This window comes from Antennarius striatus, chromosome 4, assembly GCF_040054535.1.
Source record: "Antennarius striatus isolate MH-2024 chromosome 4, ASM4005453v1, whole genome shotgun sequence".
NCBI classification, from domain to species: Eukaryota; Metazoa; Chordata; class Actinopteri; order Lophiiformes; family Antennariidae; genus Antennarius; species Antennarius striatus.
The window spans coordinates 15,609,132-15,630,578 of NC_090779.1; the positions used below are offsets into that span (position 1 = coordinate 15,609,132).

The 21,447-nt window shown below is 40.3% G+C and overlaps 1 protein-coding gene across 4 annotated transcripts in view; it reads right to left on the bottom strand.

The window, feature by feature from the left end:
* The window catches only part of brsk2a (BR serine/threonine kinase 2a), a 148,110-nt gene that overhangs the window by 25,182 nt on the left and 101,481 nt on the right, over window positions 1-21,447 (bottom strand). For all 4 annotated transcript variants that reach the window (XM_068312921.1, XM_068312918.1, XM_068312920.1 and 1 more), the window contains exons 3-6: window positions 17,634-17,719; window positions 14,731-14,871; window positions 5,743-5,859; window positions 54-87 (exon numbers count right to left, since the gene is read on the bottom strand). In XM_068312921.1, the coding sequence (XP_068169022.1) occupies window positions 54-87; window positions 5,743-5,859; window positions 14,731-14,871; window positions 17,634-17,719 (378 nt within the window). The remainder of the gene's footprint in view (window positions 1-53; window positions 88-5,742; window positions 5,860-14,730; window positions 14,872-17,633; window positions 17,720-21,447) is intronic.

Consider the following 21,447-nt stretch of genomic DNA (forward strand, 5'->3'; position numbering starts at 1 on the left):
GAAGAAACTAGTGGAGGTGAAAGAATGTTATGAATGAGAGAAAAATTACTCACCCTGATGACTTCTGGACAAGCGTAGTGTGGAGATCTGTTTGGCAAGCAGAAAAAAGTTAGAAAAAGTGAAGTGAGCAGAGGAAGAACTATAAAGAAACAAAACTACTCTGTCTCTATTTGTTCTGCTATGCTGCAAAGTGAGTCAGGGTTATGCAATCATGACACAGCACGCATTAAAAATGCATACACATCTATATAAACTTGTGACAAGAACAATTTAGGCCGATAATAATGCTGTCTCTGGCGAGCATAGATCAAGCTGTTCCTCAGGAGTTGAGACATCCTAAGGGTGTCTGGATGTCCTCCTGCTTGCTCACTCAAGGGCAACCTCTCAGAGCAGACAGTGAACAGACCCACTAATCTTTACAACACCTGGATGGGCTGACAGTAAACCCAATGACTAGATTGGCACATCAATATCGTAAGAAGATTTATGAAGCGGCAGCGGCCCTATAAGCCAGTGGCTACAGATGAGGGGAGTTTCTTGTTATTTTACACAGTGGTACTCTAGCAGCTCTTTGACATTGCCAAATTGCTGAATTCTCTGCTTTGAAATAAAAGTGAGGGGTAATAAATCTTAGTAACACAATTCCGTAAATCTACTAAATAAATTAACATTTTATTATGTGACATTTGTTGAATTTTTCTAATTTTGGACAGTCTACATCATTTTGAACAAGCCTATTTGCTTGTAATGACATAAGTCTGCAAACGTGGTGCCCATAACCTGGGCTGTTGTCTCGTGTACTCATGAATACCATCCCCGACGGCACAATTTCTTCTCGCTGTCAAAATACTGGCCAATAACCACCACTGCAACATCAACAAGGAAGTTCAAACACGCACCTGTCATAGTGCAAGTGTCACAGTGCATTATGCAGAGGAGCAAGGAATTTAAATTAAAAAAGGCTGAGATTTACACTATTTATGCATCTTGAAAGCCACAATACAAAAGTCACTGTCGTTGATTATTCGCGGAGGCTTTGGATGGCAGATGTAGGGTGAAAGTACAACACATCCAGGTCAGCTCTTTGCCTGAGCTGAATTGTAATATTTTAAATATTAAAACAATGACTCAGTCAGCCATATCATCTACAGCACACGCTTAGAAGAGCTCATCTCGATTCCGTGCTGGCACATCGTTAAAATGTGACTTATTTCTATCACGTGTTCACATTTAACAGCTGTGAAGCACCTCCGTAGTGAAACAATCTCTCCACCGTCGGACTAAAGTCGTGTGTCGAAAGTTCATGAATATTCATTCATAAGGCTATTTTTCTGTGTTTTGGCTGCTTTTAATAGTTTGCTTTAATTAAAAGTGTCAAAAAAATTCCATGTAACTTAGTTCAGCACATTCAGATTCTGGCCACATACAGTCTGACAGCCATTCTCATTACGGACTAGGGCATTCAGGATAAACAGAGAGCTGAAGGAGAAACCTCCCTCTGACCAGAAAGAAAAAATGCCGCCATTGTTTGGAACAGTTGTGCGTGGGTTTATCAGGCCTCATTTTCACTCTCAGTCTAACACCACCAACAGTACATGAGTTAAACATGCATTTTCAAACAGAAATCATGTAACATTAAATGTTATCCCTTCTCCAGTATTTTTTCCTGTAAAACATTTTTTGAAACCTTGTTATAATGGGCCTGATTTTAATGTTAGGAACAAAAACATGTATTTTGAAAAGGTTACAATGACCTTTGACAATCAAATTCTAATTAGTTCCTCTTTGAATCTTTGCAGACATTTTGTCCACATTTCTGCAGATCCCATAAAGGTGTTCCTGAGATTGCATGTTCACAATTTAGACTGTACATAAGTACTGTACATCAGTACCACTGACTGTAAAATTAAGATACAACACATGGCAGCTCCCCAAAAATAAAGCCATGATAGTCCGCTGTTGGCTGGCTGCGGCGTACATCATGAATTACAGCTCCTCTATTAGATGGGACAGGGGCCAGACCAAGAAAATGAACATTTTGCTAATTTTGTTTGGGATTTTTTGTTGTTGTTGTTGTTATTTAATGTCATTGCAAGGATCTGTGATGTCATGATTGACAGCTGAGCCCTGCTGTTGACTGAGCAGGCAGTTGTGTAAATGTAGGCTGATTGCTGTGCAGACTGTGGCTCTAAGTTCCATCATCAATGCAGGAGGGCAGCGCTGTATCCAAGACACTTTGGGTTCTTTAGGGGCGGCAGTGGCTCAGTGGTAGAGCAGGTCATCCAATGATTCAAGATCGGGGGTTCGATTCCAGCTCCCGCCAAGTCTTTTGTTGTTGTGTCCTTGGGCAAGAGACTTTACCCTCTTTGCCTCCAGTGGGGCACTCAATGGTGTGTGAATGTGTGTGATTGTTCCGGTGGTGGTCGGAGGGGCCGTAAGCGCAGCCACGCCTCCATCAGTCTGCCCCGGGGCAGCTGGTGAAGAAGACATACTTTAAAATCCTCATCCTCATGTAAAACTACAAAAATAAAATCTAATATTAAAATAGATTGCCCTTAATCGCTAACTGTGTGACGGTTGGCAAGCTTGAATGTATATTTTGCTAGATTTGCTCCAGAGAAGATGACAACTTCATTGCCCCCATAATTTTATGTTGCTGCATTAAAAATGCTAGAAATTCTGTACACATATTTATCAGAGCGCACGCAGCGAACAAAATGAGGAGAGCTTTGGTCCCGTAACTCATCATTATGAAAATCCATCTTTTCAAACCAAATTTGTGCAGCTTTTCACTCTGTGCAAGATAATTTCCTTTCATCAATCAAATCAACACTAAACAAACATCAAGCACTAATGAATTTGCAGCTGGGCTTCTACAGACAGTGAAGGAGGCTCTATGTGGAGTCCTAGATCTATATTTGTATGTGCCTGTCAATGCCTCTGCTCATCTATATGTGCCTGCATGTGTTTATGTATGTACTCTGAGGCTCCCCCTCCTCTACCTGGGGTGTTTTTCATCTTCACTCAGCTCCATTACCCTCAGCAAATGGAATACATTTGTGTCACACTGCTGCATGGTGAGAGGGGGCCAGATAAATGCCTTTAATTAAAAACTGTCATATCTACACTTAGAGATGGGACAGTGGGAAGAGCATGAATAATCAATAACCGCACACGCAGAGTACGGTGTAGTCACACGCATTAGGCTTCGCAACACACCAGCCCAAATTCAAGTGGTGCTTGTGCGTTCTTGTGCAACACACACACACACACACACACACACACACACACACACACACACACACACACACACACACACACACACACACACACACACACACACACACACACACACACACACACACACACACACACACACACACACACACACACACGGTGGGATATGGTGATGATATGGACATGGAGTGTAGAGGAACAAAACACAACTACTTTGGTGAACTTTTTTACAGTATGTGATGCAGCATCTCAGTGAAGCTGCATTCAGACTTAAATACTGAGAACTCCAGTCCTCTCATACATTTTAAATCTGGGTCTGTATGTATGCAGTGGTCAAATTTTTTTAAAAAAAGTCAGAACAGGCCCAGCTTATATCGGAACTCAAAGCTATACTACACCAGCCAGCCATGTAACCCAGAGATCAGACCGACTGGTGAACCGTAAGCTGCTGTTGTTCAAGCCATTTGCAACTTGCTCAGAGTTTCTATTTTGTTGTTTTGTGCCCAAAACAACATTGTGCTGCCAGGAAACTGCACCAGCAGGACAAAGAAAAGACGCTGAAACTTGTTGCAAATTGAAACAGCCTTTCTGGCACAGTTACTGGTCCTGAGCCAGGAGGGAGGAACCAAGTACTATCCAGATGGGGTTTATGGCCCCGACAACAATGCTCCCTCCAACATCCTAAAAACCTTGCCCTAACTCCAGCAATTCTTAGTCTAAATGATAACTCGACAGTGCCATGTTCACACCTGTCACAAACACTATTTTGTAGGTGTCTGTAGGGAAATAAAAAGATGCACTGGGTTTTTATGGGATAGCAACATTGCTCAGAATGAAAGCCTTTCACAATCACCATACAGTTGGACTAAAGAACGAAAAGCTGAGTAAGAACTGCCTTTCTAGGGAAAAGGGACCCTGCTGGTCATCATGTCTGCAGGATGACTCAATCATGCACATTTTACTTGCAAATAGGAATGCACATTGTCCTCATTGGCCTCAGTTCTACCGATGAGTCACGATACCTTAGACACTACCGTGGACGAATTATGCAACAGCATCCACTGCATCCTGTCGGTACACATGCATGTTGAAATACGCATGCATGTGTATTATAGAAAGAAAGCTGGAGACAGCGAGAGACAGAGACACATCAATTCAGGATTGGCCCAGGGTTTATACACGTCCAGGGTGAACTAAGCCTCACCCACACTAACATATGCGCACATATTTGTAATTTCAGGAGCAAATTGTGTGGGGGGTATAATCTAGACAGAATCAGGTCTGAATTGTGGATGGCTGTCACAGGACCCTGTGCTGCATCATCACAGAGCAATGATTCTCCTTAAGACACCAGGGTTCAATACCTCTGAGGCCACTGGCTCAAATGGCTTTGAAGAATTTCTAAAGTGATTTAGACATTTGTTAAATCCTACACTGTTGAGCCGCATTTTGTAATAACGGTGCATTTTTTAAATAAACGTCGAAATATCATTTTATTACATAACGCGGCAAAATTTATTACAATATGCGTTGGGGCAGTTTATTACAAAATGCAGTACTTTATTACAAAATGTGGCTTTATTACAAAATGAAATGAAAAATGTATTACATTATGGACTATTTATTACAAAATGCACCGTTATTACAAAATGTGGCTCAACATACCCTCAATAAATAAAGATTTTTTTTGATGAATGTACAGATGACCTACGCCATTGTGACACATCATCACTTATTTTATTCTATCATTTTCTCTCAGTCTTTTAATTTGTTTCAGTAGCCCAGCAATCCTTGAAATGGATTTCATTAATGAGGGAAAATTAATCTCAGCATCAATAAATAAAAACAACTCAGAAGTCCATTCAGTCTACCTATTATGGCTAGTTGAACTTAGACATCTCATTTCAAGAGGTAAGTTTAGGTCAGAGTGAAATGAATGTCTTTCTGTGTAGCAGTGAAGTCTTTTTGTTGACACAGTATGTCTGTGGACCCAGTACCAAAAGTATCCCATCAAATGTGTTCCTTCTCTATTGACCAATGTGACCCTCTATGCTGTTCACTGCACTTCAGGGTTAAATAAAATTGCGCCTATAATATGAATGAGCACCATCCAAAGATTTTGAAAGTGACTTTTTCCTGCAAGCAATTTGATTGTGGTTGTTGCTGGATTGATGTGCCTGCTGTGGTCATGACTGTCGGCTCATAAAAGCCGTCATCAGACACAAGTGGACAGGGAGCAGTAATGCATGGCCCTGACACTGCTCACAGCCAGATAGCCCTCTATACGAGGGACTCCAGCATCCTCTGAGTCCAACACCGCGTGATAACGGAGGCTCTGAGAACACCTAGCAAAGGACTAAATAGCCCCATTCATCGCTATCTTCTGCTTCTCCACTCTCCTGTCTACCACTCCATGTGCCCTCCAACTATTTACCTTTAATCTTCAGACATTCTGCACACCATATATTAGAAAACATGCAACGGTATTTGTCTTCGTTGACTCACCCACAACTTGTTTCCAGAAGACTGTCTCCAACTTGAAGGGAAGCCATGCCAAAGTCTGCTATCCTGATGTTGTTCTTTTCATCTAGCAACAGGTTCTCCGGCTTCAGATCCCTGTGACTAAATGACAGTGAGGTGGAAACATAAAAGTGTTAATGAAATACAAAGAAACGAGTCAAACAAAGCAGTAGAAACGTCTGTTGTGAGGTGCGTCAAACACCTTTGGATTAAGCTTCAATCGAATTGATGCACATGACTGAGAGGAACACAGCATCTGAATCTATTATGCAATTGCTTCTTCTGCTGTGTAACACCTTCTCTCTTTGATTGGTCCACGTTGAAAGGAGCTGATCTCGCCTCAGTGATCAGCTGATACAAGGTGTGACAGCCCCCCGCTGTGACATTTTCTGTCTGTCCTCCCCTCTTTTCCCCCCAGTTCCTTTCATCTCCCATACAGCTACTAGCAAACTGGGGTGGGGGGGGTGGGGGCAGGGCATCAAGGGGGGCCTGACTAAAAGGAGATGTTCATTAGATGCAAGTAATTACTACCAAACACAGCATGGGGGAGAATATTCAGCGGACATTTTCAAAATCCTGTTGAAATGTAGATATTTCTCATATGGTCTATACTGCTTCTGGGTTGGACACCAAAATCTTTACTGGTGTTCAACAGTACAGTATCATCAGTGTTGTGCAGTGTTTTAGATCAGGATATTTTACATCCACATCTCTCTCACATGCATGCATCAATATCCTGTTTCTATACACACTTTTTCTTTCACATTCTTACACACTATTTGCACACATTTCCATGTCTCCCTCTGTGCTTTTATCTAATTGGTGCAGTTTAACCTTAGGTGACATCAGCTGTCGTACAACTGGTTCCCTGTCCTGAAGGATTAGCTGCCAGCTGGTTTGTTCTCGCTCTGGAGGCCCCTGTGAGCAACTTCCGTAATTGAAATAAAATACAAATGACATTCAACTCAGTTTCTCCCCTGACTGAAACCTTACATTCACAAAACCATTATTTTGGTAGTGATGTCAACAGCTGAAGAGTTTTAACTATTACCGTCAAAACAAATATTTATCAAACAACTCAGGAGTGGTTGTTTTAGCATCTCTAAGGATTGTGTGAATCTCTCTCTCTGTTCCACCAGGTTAATTCTGCACAGGAAATATTCAGCATGGCCAATTAAATAATGCTTTAAATATTGTTTCTTTGAGTCAAAAATTATTCTAGAGAGCTGAAAGTTTCAAAGTTTCACATTTGACTGACGTGTGGAGGTCATATTGTTACTCTGTGGCTATGGGACTAGAAGACAGGGCCTGAATGGCATACAGTTCTACATCAATGGCAGATTATGGGTCTATTTAAGATAGTTTCCAGGCATTGTTTACTATTGCCATCATGGGAGAGATAACCTCCTGAACCTCAATCAGAGAAACACAGCCTCAACGGACTCGTAAATTCCTAGGAACTCTGTCAGCTAAAGTCCACATTTCATATTCATCACCTGAAAGAGCCATAAGCGCAGCATAAACATCACACAATCACGTCTATCACATGTAAGACACAAAGAGCCGATTCTATCAGACTGATCACAACAGAAAGAAGGCAACGGGACATTTAGTCACGAACAGAATCGGAGGGACAAACTGCATCAGGATGCTTTATTGGTTGTCAGGACCCTAGCATCCATAATGGAACATAAAACTGCCTCTCTGACACATTAGTCTGCACTTTGCTACTGTAATCTTTCTCAAACAGCAGGCCTTGCAGTGGGGATATTTTCTGTGTTGCACTCACATGTCATACAGCAGGAGATGCTGTTAGGCAAATTCAGTAGCTGCACTGAGCTCTCGGACATAACAGTGGTTTTTATCTTCAGAGAAAGGAACCTGTGCACCTCTAGCTTGCAGGTATCATTTTGCAAAATACATTTCACAAGCACATGTTGTGAAAAAAAAATGTGCACATGTTTTTGTGCACATTTTTTTGCACCATAAATGAAACAAGAACATATAAGCCCAATATTCATATCATAAAAAATAAAAATGTAAATGAAAAATAGAAATGCCACAATATAAGGCTCGCTATTGCCATTCAACTTTAGCATACTGTATATAGTTCTACATAGTTGTACCTTGATATAAGGCGCCACAGCTTAATCCTCACTGAGGGTGCTGTTCAGTGTAATTTACAGGACACATGTGTGTGTCTCTTCATGCTGTCTGAGCAAGGTTTACACCCCAATAGGGCTGTAAAACATGATTCTCATAGTGATTCTTACAGTCTAACACCAAGCTCTTAATTGCCTGTGATCATTTGCACGTACCACGCTGATATGTTTTACAGCACATTGTAATGGGTCAGTCCTCCTGGGGCTCATATTCCTATAATATCCCAGACACGTTTCTGGTGATGAGCAGTGTTGTAACTCTATGTAATTTTTATAACCCAAGGAAAGCATATTTTTTCCATTGTGATACATTTGACATCCTCCATATTTAATATTGCCTCTTGTTAAGAACTGTGACACCAATTAGCTAAAGCAGAACACTTGAAACTAACACTAATGGCTTGAATGTGTCTTTTGTCACATTAACATGCATGGAAAAGACACATCTGTTTTATGCATTTTCATGAAGTACTAAAGCTCTCCTGGCACCATTAACTTTAGCTAGAAAAGCATTTGCACCATCACTGTGAGTTGAAACACACCCATTTAGCCTTCAGTGCACCTCTGTGCCATCTTCTTCTTTCTATCTGCTCTTCTTTCTCTCAAACTTTTTTAGGCATCTGCTGACCCAATTAGAAAGAGACCAAGCACAGTCATTAAAATGCTTTAGGGTAATTTTCTATCACATTAGCAAAAAAGGGACATTCTGGCTGCTTACTTAGATGCGGTTGGAACAAGTGTTCATTAGCCAATGGGGGTAATTGCGTATTAAGGTTAAGAAAGAAAGTTTAATAACCCTAGTTTTTTAAGCATTTAACAAATTTCATTTATTTATTTTTTATTTTTGCTTAAAGAATATCTTTAAAAGTTTGCTCCTATGTAGGTCTGTGGTTTACCCCTTTTAACTGTGTACAATAAAACCTAAATGCAACTGATGGCATTCATACTTATACAATCTGTGTTCAAGTATTTCCTATTTAGCCCTCTTTCAGTTAGAATATCCATGATCACATTTAATAGAATACCTCCTTTTGACTATGACTTTAATACTTCAAGGGTGACTACAGATCATCATCCAAAGCAATGTCAAAATAGCATTTCCACTAAAAAAGTTACAAAAACAAGGATGTAGAGTTCATCCATTGCACGCATTCCGATCATGTCTTACATCAGACATCATGTAGCCTTCAGCAGTGATTTCCGTTCCAAGTTTCTTGCATCATGTCATCTTATGATCACATTTGATTTCAGTTGATTTAGATATAGTATGGCACTCATTGCCTCGTGTGGAGTGTCTCCTCTCAGTTTAGAAGAAACTAACAAGAGGAAGGCACATACTCCACTGACGGGTCACAGGAGCATCTCTTCCCTTGTGCCATCTGTGGCATTTTAATCATCTGTGGGGGTTTGAGGTAATGTGTACTAGCACATGTAATGCAGCCATTACACATAACAGTACATTAGGTGTGTTTAAACACGCTTGTTGCTTGATGTACCAAAGCTGTCGTTCAATCTAATGTTTGCTCTTCATCAAATTTGGGTAGATAGAATGAGCACTGAGCACCCTCAAGATAAAATAAAAATATACATCAAAAATCTGCATTTATATGAAAAACCTATTGCCGCTACACACACACTAATGGTGGGGTACTATTCCTGGTAAAATAGTGTGTTTTGCCACTGAACATTTACAATATGTGGGTATCTGCCATCATATCTGCCATTTCTCCTCTATACGAACATTTCATTTTCTATCTATTTACTGTTACATTTACTTTAGTATATATTTACCCCATTCTTGGAGCTTGACTTCTGTCCCCTCACCATAAAACCTACTATTTTTATTCTCTCTCCATTTTCATTACCACCCATTTTACCCATCACATTTCCATTTCTCCATTTTAGCTCATCTCCACGCCATTTTCCTCCTCTCACTCAGTCATACCTCAATGCTATAGTCGACGCTGCAAGAAAGGAACGCATCAGAAAAATGTAAAAGACAAGGGAAGAGAGAGAGAAATTTCCCATTCTGTGTCGTTAGCGGCCATCAACCATAATGATGATGGGCCATAAGTACAGGCTTTCTGCAAACAGGCAGACAGATCGTCATCTGGAGAAAACTTTCCCAAGAATGTCTAAAAATACTGCCAAAAGGGCATCAGCTGCTATAGATGTAGAGAATGGATGGAGGGTGGATTTTGACAAACACATTGCAGAAAAAAACTGCAATGGATGAAAGACATGAAAGATTAAAAAAAAAATTCAGACAGAAATATCTGTGTGTGTGTGCGTCTGGTTAACCTTAGCTTTAAGCAACATGGATCAACTTTATTATAATGACACGTATCACAGATACTTCTTTAATATAACTATGACTATAAAACATACAGTATGAGACATCAAGGACAAAGTCCTCCCAAATGAAAAGTAACTGATAAGGACAGAAGACACAAAATGAAGTATATACTACCTATTCAAGATGTAGTTACCCATCAATTAAAAAGGTGGGTGTCAGTGCCCTCCAACATAAATCTTAACAAAAATAAATCCTCTTTTAGTTGTCAGGTACTGCATGAAATTGTCAAAAAATGTGAATAGATGATTTACTATCAGCTAATGTTAGGACTTAGCTCTATCAAGGTAAACATGAGCTCTAATTTTCCAGTCGGGTACATATAAACAGTAAGGTCTGGAAAATTTTAGCGGAAAAAGAAGATTGAACAAGATGCCAAAATGAAAATAAAACAAAGATATTTATTTTGGTTTCACACATTAATTTGAGAATAATTAAATCCTGAAGATGACTGGAGTAAAATACCACGACTCACAATTACTTAAATGAATGTTTTAGATCTGTATATTTTAAAAAATACCTTTTCTGTACAACATCATTCATAACGATTCCTGTTTGGCAAAAACACATTATTCCCTTACCTAAAAGAAACAGAAATGTTGCTCAGATAAAAAGAACTGTGGCTTCCCTTGTCTGTCTCTGAGGAGCTATAAGCAAATGATGACACAGACAGATGATGTGGTTATCCAACCCCTGGAAGAGAGGGATAATGTGGCTGAAATCAGAGGGGAGGTGCAGAGTGAAAGACCGAGAGGTGGATATGTGTGATGTGTATGATTATACCACTGCGTGGGTGTAATGTGACTTCAGGTCCAGGTGATTGTTTGTGCTCATATAGGTGGCTATAATGTGTGCATCAGTATCAGGTATGAGAGGATGTGTAGCTGTGTGTATGTGAGCAGGTACCAGCTTTAAGGTGAGGCTTCTCTTCCAAGGTGTATGAGCATCATGTTTGAGATAGTCTTTATTTCTTTCCCATACACAGTAGTATTTGATTAAATACATAATATTTATAAATGGGTTACGGGGGGAAAAGCAGTCATTACTGAATAAACACAACAGTGGGAAGATAAAGGACACTGTGTGTGTGTGTGTGCGTGTGCGTGTGCGTGCGTACGTGCGCGCGCGTGTGTGTATGTGTGATGATACGCTCCTTTTCCTTTGGTTGAGTGACAGTTTGTGTGTTTCCAGCCAAACACAGGTGTAGGTGCATTTGCAGCGTACAATAACCACAATCTGAAGAAGATTCCACTATATTATTACAATGTCAGGCTGTGAACTGGAAAGGCTGTAAGAAATGTGACTGTAGAATCAGTCAGAATGGAATTATTGAGCCTATCAAAAGGGGATGGTTAAGGTCACTGATGTTTATCTGTCCGTTTATCCTTCTACACACAACATGTTCAAGAGGAGCCAGTTTTGATCCCCATATATTAACTAATAACAAAGAAATTTTATATTTGTTTTTTTAGGGGTCCTAGAGGTGTGCATCTCATAATTGGTTTTTCCCAGGTTGCTAATTTTGACATTTTAAGGCAGATTTCATGTCATTCATTCCAGACCAGCAAAAAATTTTCCAGCAATGTCCAGGATATGAAACCTCTGGTGTAGTCAAAATGTTAGGAAATGGCATCCTAGTATTCTCGTTAACGCATAACAGTATAACAGTATTATTTTTATTTGGAATGTTGATATCACTGTTAATAATAGTAGTAGCTTTGTCATCTATATTGCTCATCTATGTGGCTTCAAAGATGACCAATATAGGTTGGATTACGTGCAACATTTTCAGTGATCCTATATATACACAGTTTATAGGTGGTGGGTTACACTCTAAGCCAACACACACACACAAAATATAAAAGTAATAAGTACAGACAATTTCCCATTTTTTATTGGTGTCAAAGTGAAATTCTTTAGCTTGAGATGCAGTTATACGACGAATATATAGAGTAGCTCAAAGACAAGGCAATGAATTGATAACAATGCAGTAATGAGCGGCTTTTTCCTGGTCATTTGTTGAAATTGTAAATACAATTAAAAAGACAGCAGTTTGCAGGTGAAGCTGCTGACAGTTAATTACCAAAATGTTTTGACAGAATTTTTGACAGAATAATAGAGTAGAAGCATGTCTCATGTCAACGTTGATTCACTTGGTGTCAGAAATACTCACAAAATCAATGCAATGTCTCTGTATGACTCACGTGAGAATAGAAACATCATGCATCAAATTTATTGCATAAAATGAACCGTACATTCCCTGCCGTCTATACTTCATAAAACAGCAGTAAATGATACTCATTGCTATTCAAATCATACGGTCTTATTTTTGACATGTAAAATATTTGTTAATATGTTCCCTACAATGGGGAGAAGGCACAGGTGCAGCTTGTCAGTTGTTAATAGAAAATAGACTTTAGTCCCCTAAATCAATCTGTGTCTCTGTAGGGTGTTAGCAGCTATGGTAGACTGCCACATCAATGTCCCGCAAGATTGTACACTGTGTGTGTGTGTGTGTGTGTGTGTGTGTGTGTGTGTGTGTGTGTGTGTGTGTGTGTGTGTGTGTGTGTGTGTGTGTGTGTGTGTGTGTGTGTGTGTGTGTGTGTGTGTGTGTGTGTGTGTGTGTGTGTGTGTGTGAAAGTAGATGTGTTCTCTGTCGAATATCAAAACTGACAAGATTCCACCAAAGCTGCTGTTGTGATTCCCTCTCAGGTAGACGCAGAAGTGAATAATCTGTTATATTATACTACAACTTTGAAGCATCTAGTCTTTGGCTGTGACCTTGAGCAACAACCTGAATCAAACCTGATATCTGACATACACACAGAAGTATTCAAGGAAGGATTTTCAAGGGGATCTATCGACTTTCATATAATCACATGTGGCTCGAGTCCTCTGTCCTAACTAGTCTGTCAGAGTTTCTTTCTGTGAGCCGTACGGCTGAAGAGAAACGCTGACAGACTTGGGAAATAACATCCAAATTCAAGATGCAGACCAGAATAGAGGGGGGCTTTTGACACCGAGTATGCATTATCATACAATTAAGAGTTTCCCTCACTGCCTCAGCATTCACTATAAATAAGTTTGACTTGTTTGATTTTGTCCTACCCTTAGCTATCTTTGCCTCGTCTCCCTCGTCAGCTGTCTCGTTGCGCTTCAAAATGTCCCTTTTTCTATCAACATGTAAAAATACCACTACATTACAACATGATCGGGTGACGGAAACGCTGACTCACAAACAGTCTTTCATTCGTATTTGCATCGAGGATATTTTGGGATGTGGTGTGGGTGGAGGATAGCAGCATGACGCCATAGGGAAAAGTGAAAATTGGTCGTGTGCAGGAAAAAAAGGTTGTGGAGCATGTTTGCCCCCATCTGCACAGTGAGTCACAGAGAAAAAGGAGCACCCCTAAAGGTTTGTGTGGGCCCCCGATGCAGACAAGCAGAAATGGAAGAAATGATTGCTGGGATCTCATTAGTGAGAATCGAGGGACGTGAGAAAGGCTGCACCTGTCTGCCTGTTTGCCACTAATAGAGATCGGGGGGAGGGCGAGTGGGTGCAACATTCTCCTCATGTTAAATTTGCAAGGCATAAGCGTAAGCGGGGGTATTTGAGGGGTTTAGAAAGAGAGACATCCACAAATCATAACAGGAAGGAAGAGAAAAAATCTGCTGGTGAATCGTGTAACACCAGAGCTTTGGCAATCTGTGTGTGGATGTGTCCTCTCTCAACGTCAGTCCAAGATGCTTTTCTCTTCATTGACATTCACTCTTCTGCCTTTATTGTCTTTATTTTCTTTATTATTACACAAACTGATAAAGATTTTCACTCACACTGGTTGGACAGTGTTTTATATGTGATTTCTGACAATTTTAATTAAAGATCTATCAATTCTGTGAATTAACTAAAACCGTTTGAGAAATTTTAGGAGGGTTAGGTACCTTATTATACTGTCATCAACAATAATCTAATTTCAACTCAATTTTGCAGCTTATTTTTTTAGAAACAAGGAAAATCAAATAACTTTTGCATTTTTTGTTGACTGGCGATTGGATGAATATGAAACAATTTTGACCAATGAGAATGTTTATGGCATTCTTGTAGCTGTAGTTTTCACCAGAATTATGAAGTTAACATTTTCTCAGAAGCCAATGCTAAGCATTGAGGAAAGAAACGAATGAATAAATTTTCAAAGTTGTAAGTTAACTTTTGAATGGTTAACGCATTGTTGTGAATATCAACGAAAATAATTGTGTGCGTTTTTTAAAGCTTAAACCTAACTACTAACTTACCTGGGGTGCTACCAGCCTCTCACCAAAATCAGCTGGGATAGACTCCATCCTAGAATTCATGCATTAATACTATAACAGCTAAATAATTATTTGTAAATTAATGTTCATCCTTTATACGATATCTAGTTGTAACAAGTGGTGTTGCATTTGTATTATTTCACTTACCATATGGAATGACTGTGGCAAAAATCAAGAGCAGACATGATCTGTCTGAAGAATTTCCTGGCCTCTTTAGGTGTTAACCTGCCTTTCTTTACCAGGTAGTCAAACAGCTCACCACCAGACACGTGTTCTAGCACCAGGTACCTGAGAGGAAAAGGAAAAGAAGAGAAATTCACTCCAGGAAACAACAACAGAACAAAAAGAACAGCAGCTCTCAAATAAACACCTCGCTGTAATTTGTCCCAATAGTCATGCCAACAGTGTACGACTGCTCAATATCCAATATATGAAGGGTTCTGATTTATGCCAATGGGAGACATCAGACAGATTATATAGCTACATTACACTGAAAAAATATTCTTAAGATTTCTTGTATAAGCTTTTGTGACCGTATTTGTCTCAGCACTTAGTGAATTAAACAAGTAGACCAAGCAGCAAGGCTATTTGTTTTCTTCTTCGCTAATCGTGCATACGTATACACAATCTTCCCCAACACCACATTTCTTGCAGCTACTATCAGACAGGGTGGAGATGAATCACTGCTGACCCAGGCCAATAGATGCATCGATGGGTTGAAAGCCAGCAGAGCCCGGCCACTGCCCCGGACTGGCCTGCTCGTATATCCCGTGATGAAACTCCTTCCATCTTCACTAGAACAAATTGAAACTCAGACAGGCGGTGAAATACTCTCTTTCTTCTCTCTCCCCCGCTGTGAATGTGTGCGCCCACATGCAACTCTTCAATTTTATTTATTACACTATAATGTTGCAAAGTGTACTTGGCCACAGACCACACACTCAGTGAACAACCCAAGACCTTGATGGCTTTGACACGCATAACAACCAGACTGAACACGAGTTGGTCGACACAAATCAATATAAAGTACATCCAAATGTAGAGGGAGGACCTTCTGAGAGCTGCAAACTGTCAACAGGGTGACACTGCGAATGTAAATCCTGTGTTAACAAGAACAGGTGTGACGTTGAACACGAAGAGCTTTTACTCAGGCCCCGTCCACACGATAACAGATTTTTTAAAAACGCAACTTTTTTGTTGCGTTTACACCTTCCATCCACACGACAACGCAGATATCTGGAACGAAAATGCAACTTTTTAAAAACGCTGGCTGAGGTGGATTTTTTTTAAAACGCTGGGTCTGCGTTGTCGTGTGGATGGCGTATCCCCGTCACTTTTTAAAAACGCTGACGTCTTGCCTGTGATGAAAACCGCGGTGACGTCATATTTATGGGCCCGTGTGTTGTGACAACAAAACATGGAGGATTCCTATTGGATAAAATTTGACTCAATACTGCCACCACATGGTTTGGCATGCATATAGCCGTCTTCGAAAACGCATTGGTGCGTTAACGTGTGGACGGAGATTTTTTTAAAAACGCTGTCGTGTGGACGCGAATCATTTTCGATGCGTTTTTAAAAAGTTGAGTTTTTGAAAAATCCGTCATCGTGTGGACGGGGCCTAAGTCGGGACGGTCTATACAGGATCTGCTAACAAGTAGTATTACAGGCATGGCGCAGCAAATGCAGCAATTTTACTTCACCATGCTAGAATCAGGACAGCGCAGATCCTTTTATAATGTGTGTCTCTTGGTGAAAAAGCAATTGTAAATCCCTGGAGTACCAGTTAAAAAGCTATAAACTACAGTATGTTCTTGCAGGTCTTGTCAAATAATAAAATATGTACTAAAAAAGCATGTCCAGCAATGAAATCACGCAGTGACTGGGAGAAAGTGTTCGGGTTTGGTTTTGTTGGTCGCAAAATTGTTTTGAGCCCAGAAGAACAGCTGTTTGAAATAATGTTTTCATTTATGCATCACACTTATTACTTTTATAACTTCTCGACATTACAGCAGTCTGAAATGACACAGCTCATACTACTTACTATGCTTGGGATGGCTTAAATGAATGGAGGATCTATGAAGGATAACTACTTAAAAGAACACTATTACATCAAATGTACTCAAATGCATTATTGACTCATAAGACATTTTTTGTTCTCTGAAGCGTAATTTATTTAAACATCATGATGTTATCATTCATTCATTTCCAACACTGAAATATTGATAAATAAAATATCAGAGGGCCATGTATCAAAGTCTTTCCTTTTCTCTCTCATCTCTTACACACGCACGCACGCACGCACGCACGCACGCACACACACACACACACACACACACACACACACACACACACAAACATACCGCTTTCAAAGACCTGTGGTAGAATCTGTGGCAGCAGCATAACAAATCTTAAAAGCTCTGGGAATGCTGTTTTTTTTTTTTTTTTTTACTTTCACCACTGATTTGAACTCAAGTCCCTAAGTCCCTGGTGATACAAATGCAAAGCAATTTGTCGTCTGTGATGCTACTGGTCACCAACTGTCAAAAGTGATGAAGCAATGAACTCAATGAGATTTCAATAATCCAATTATAGGATGAATCACAATATTGTGCCATTCCCATCATCTTAATGGATGACATGTTACAGTAACACATGTCTAATCCTGTTTGGCCTCTACGCTCCAGATGAAAACTAATCAAATCACGATGTCAAATAGTTTGCTGGAGATCAAGTACCCTACTGGAAAATACTGATGGACTTGTCATTCGTTGGCGTGAAAGTTCACTAATAGTTCCTTGTGTGGGCCTGCATGAGGATGTGCAGCAGCTGCTGGTCTCTGCAGCCAGCGCTTCTTAAATCAACAGTGTTACTTCTGATAATCGTGTCACGGTGTTAACATTACAAAGACTTCTTTTGCCTATGAGCAGTCCTGTAGTGTATGTAAAAAAATTTTACAAGCAAATAAAGAATCATAAAAAACAAGAAATTGCAAAAAAAACTTTTAAATTTTCCAGAAATCATAACCAAAATCAGCAACTGATACTTACAAGTATTTCTTATTTTCGTAGACGTCATGAAGCTTTAAAACGTGTGGGTGTTCTATGAGCTTCAGAATAGCTATTTCTCGCTCCACCTGCATGGTGAGAGGTACAGACAAGAAAAGAAGGAGAGAGAGAAAAGAGATTAGTGTAACATTTGGACAATTAAGTTCCTAAAAGCACTCTGGCACCAATTGCTCAATTGAAACAGTGCTCCCACTCCTGCCAAAATATAAGTACCAGGTAGAAAAACCAATTGAACCCAAAGCTGCCTGTGATGAGTTCTTACCAGTCCCTTTTCTGAGGCTACCTATGAAGGTCAGCATTAGAGGGACACACCTGAGAGGCAGAGATCTGGAATGACACTTGACAAAATCAACACAAGGGTTTAAAGAGGAATAAGTAAGCCCATGAAAGGAGCTGACTGGCACGTTCTACCAGTCGAAGGGACAAAGATAAGCTTTGACCACACTCTAGATGGCATTTGGGCCAGCAAGCACCATTTCAGGTGTAAAATATGATTTGCTTCAAAAACTGATGGAAAAAAGGATGTTTTCTCTTCTCCTATAAAAATGTGTCCTTTATTTCCCTGATAAATAATCACTGGTGCATACCATGCAATCAGATTTCATAATCCAGCGGTCGTAGCTGAGGTTAACATAAATTGGCTTGGTCAGATAAGAACCAAGAGTAAACTAAAATGCCAGACTCACATATTTCACATTTCTGTCGAGAACGAGAATAGGCTGGGGTTGAGCAAGTGTAAAAATGTCCACTCAGACACATCTGCTGGGGCTGGTTCTACATAAACATTATAATGTACCCAGAACAAGAAGAAGGCAGAGCCCACACAAGATTATAGTGTCTCCCCCCCCCCCCTTCAAGAACAGAGTACTGTGAAACTGATGAGAAATGAATTTTTCCAAAATCAAGCAGATCAGTTGTGTCATCATGTCTGGGACTTGTAGTCAGCATGTGCAGCTGCTGCTGAAAACCAGCATGGTATCCACTTCAACGGAACCCACCACCAATCTCTTAGTCCACTGGAGTCCTCTCCACACTGTTTGTAGTTATCGGCTAATCCTTCTTACCGACCTTTCCTGTCCATCTTTACCTCCCTCCTTGACTGACAATGATGGAGATTAAAAGACAGTGTGAGCTAAATGCACCACCTCATCTCGATCTCATCAAAGTCGTTTTTCTTTGTGACTTGCCTGTGACAGGCTTCACGCTGCTTTAATGTCACTCTCACTTTAGTTTCAAGAACATTCAAGTGGAATTACTGTAAGTCAAAATTGATCTGCCAGGTAACCATGTTTTTTGGTGAACTCCCACAAAGCTGTCAGTTTCACTGAGCATAGTATCGGTATCCCCCCACTTCATCTCATTCCTACATTGTTCTTCATTATATAAAAACTTCAGCAATTTAATTTAATAAGCTTAGGTTGGTATTGTCCACTGTCTTGATATATTACAATTATTTTAGAAATATTTTATATTCAAAAAACAAGCAAAAGTTACATGTTGCAAAGTGGATGATGAATGAGATATATTTTATTGCCCCACTAACCTCCAGAATTGATTGATTCACAGAAATTGGCATCTCACAGCACCTACTTTTATACACAGCACAACAGATCACACATACTGTACATGCACACGAGTTCTAAACAATACACAGTCCATGCGGTCCACTTATTGAGCAAGAACTGTGCAAAATCCTGCTGAATTGCTTATAATTAGTTACAGGAGAAAAAAATTCAATGTAATGAAACTAGTGTTTAAGCCCAAGCCAAGAAAAAAGCCATGGGAGAATATAAAGCTAATGGTGTATCAGTGGGAGTAACAGCCAGGTTAATCAGGTCTAATCCAGTGAATAATAGTGCTATCAGCAGCACTACACTGTGCCACTCTCTCACCTAAGGCAAAGTTTCATTGTTGGTCATAGAGGCTAGCAAGTTAGCCAGCAGCTGAGCTCCCTGCAGAGAGACTAATACCTACTACCCAAGACTCAGGGAGAGATAAGTTGTCCAAATACTACAGAGCCGGCAGCTGGATGCCTAAGCTTCCTTTGAATGACTCTCTTGGAGTAACTGAAATAAGCAAAATGAGGCTTCATTTGAAGAATTAACCGTACTCCCACCTTCTTTTTTTCTAAGATTAGCTTTTGATTAACACCCTCACATGTTAGTCTGTGGAGTAACCCCTTACTTTCTCTACCATTATAGGCCTACAGTACAACAGTTTTATTTGACGGATTCCAGTTATCGGCCAAAAAATAAATAAATCAAATAAATTTTTTTCTCACTGGCTTCTACAGCAAATGAATTTTCTGTCTCCTGTTGGCACATGGGTTTCTGTTCTGCAGTAACTACACATTACACAGTACGGTAGGATACTAACAACTACATCTATACATTGGCAAACTCCTTTTTAGAGCCTGAAATACACACATGCACCACTTCTATAACTTCATCCCCATATCAAAGAAAGACGACTCTCTGCTCTCAAGTTTCACATCACGATGCCTTCTGAAATAATTGCCTCAGTCATTTTTGGGGGATTTTTCAGGAAGCACAAAAAACTGAACCACTTATTCTTAGACATACACATAAGCATTTATACCATATCACTGTAGGACTCCATTATTCAGCTGCATCAGTGCTCCACAGGGGACTGTCTTGTCCCCAATCCTCTTCTCCCTGTACACGGCGGACTTCTGCTACAACTCAGAACTGTGTCACATCCAGAAATACGCGAATGACACAGCTATCGTGGGATGTATCAGGGACAATGAGGAGGAGGAGTATAGATGCCTGGTGAAGGACTTTGTTGACTGGTGTCACAGCAACAGCCTGCAGCTCAACTCCAAAACTAAAGAGCTGGTCATTGACTTCAGGAGGGACAGACCCCAACCTAGACCAGTTCTGATAGGAACGGAGGAGGTGGAGATTGTGCAGACCTATAAATATCTTGAGCTTTGGCTGGACAACAAGCTGGACTGGACCAGCAACACGAGGCAGCTGTACAAGTAAGCACAGAGCAGGATGTACTTTCTGAGGAGGCTGAGGGCATTCAACATCTGCAGGAAGCTCCTGTGGATTTTCTATCAGTCTGTGGTTGCCAGCGTCCTGTCGTTCGCTGTGGTGTGTTGGGGAGGGAGCGTCACCAAGGCGGATCTCTCCAGCCTGGAGAAGCTGATTAGGCAGGCCAGCTCGGTGGTCGGGATGAAGCTGGACCCTCTGGCAACGGTGGCAGAGAAGAGAACCTTGGACAAACTGCTGGACATCATGGATAATGTCAGCCGCCCTCTGCACACCGTTACCAACAACCAGCGAAGCCTGAGAAGCCTGACCAGCCAGAGGCTGCGCCTCCCAACATGCAGGACAAACAGACTGAAGAACTAATTCATCCCCCCCAGCCATTAAACTACTCAACTCCTCTCCGGGGGACTTGAAGAAGAAGAAAGTTCACACGAGAAATGAGGGATGACACACACAATACATCAAAAACAATACAAACACTATTGACATTTCACTATACCCATACTTAACTAGGCCTGTTTATTTTTTATTTCTATGCCTATTTATGATTTTCTATTTATATATTCTTGATGGGTTATTTATTAATCTTTCTATTTGGTGTTGTACTACTTTCCATGTGCTGGTGCTTTCTGTGTGCCTTTTCTGTGTTTTGTGTACTTACTGTGCTGTGTGCAACAGATAAATTAATTTCCCTGACGGAACCTCCTTAAGGGATGAATAAAGTTACACTCTACTCTCTACTCTTTATTAGATTGTGCATGGACATTACTGCTTGAGTT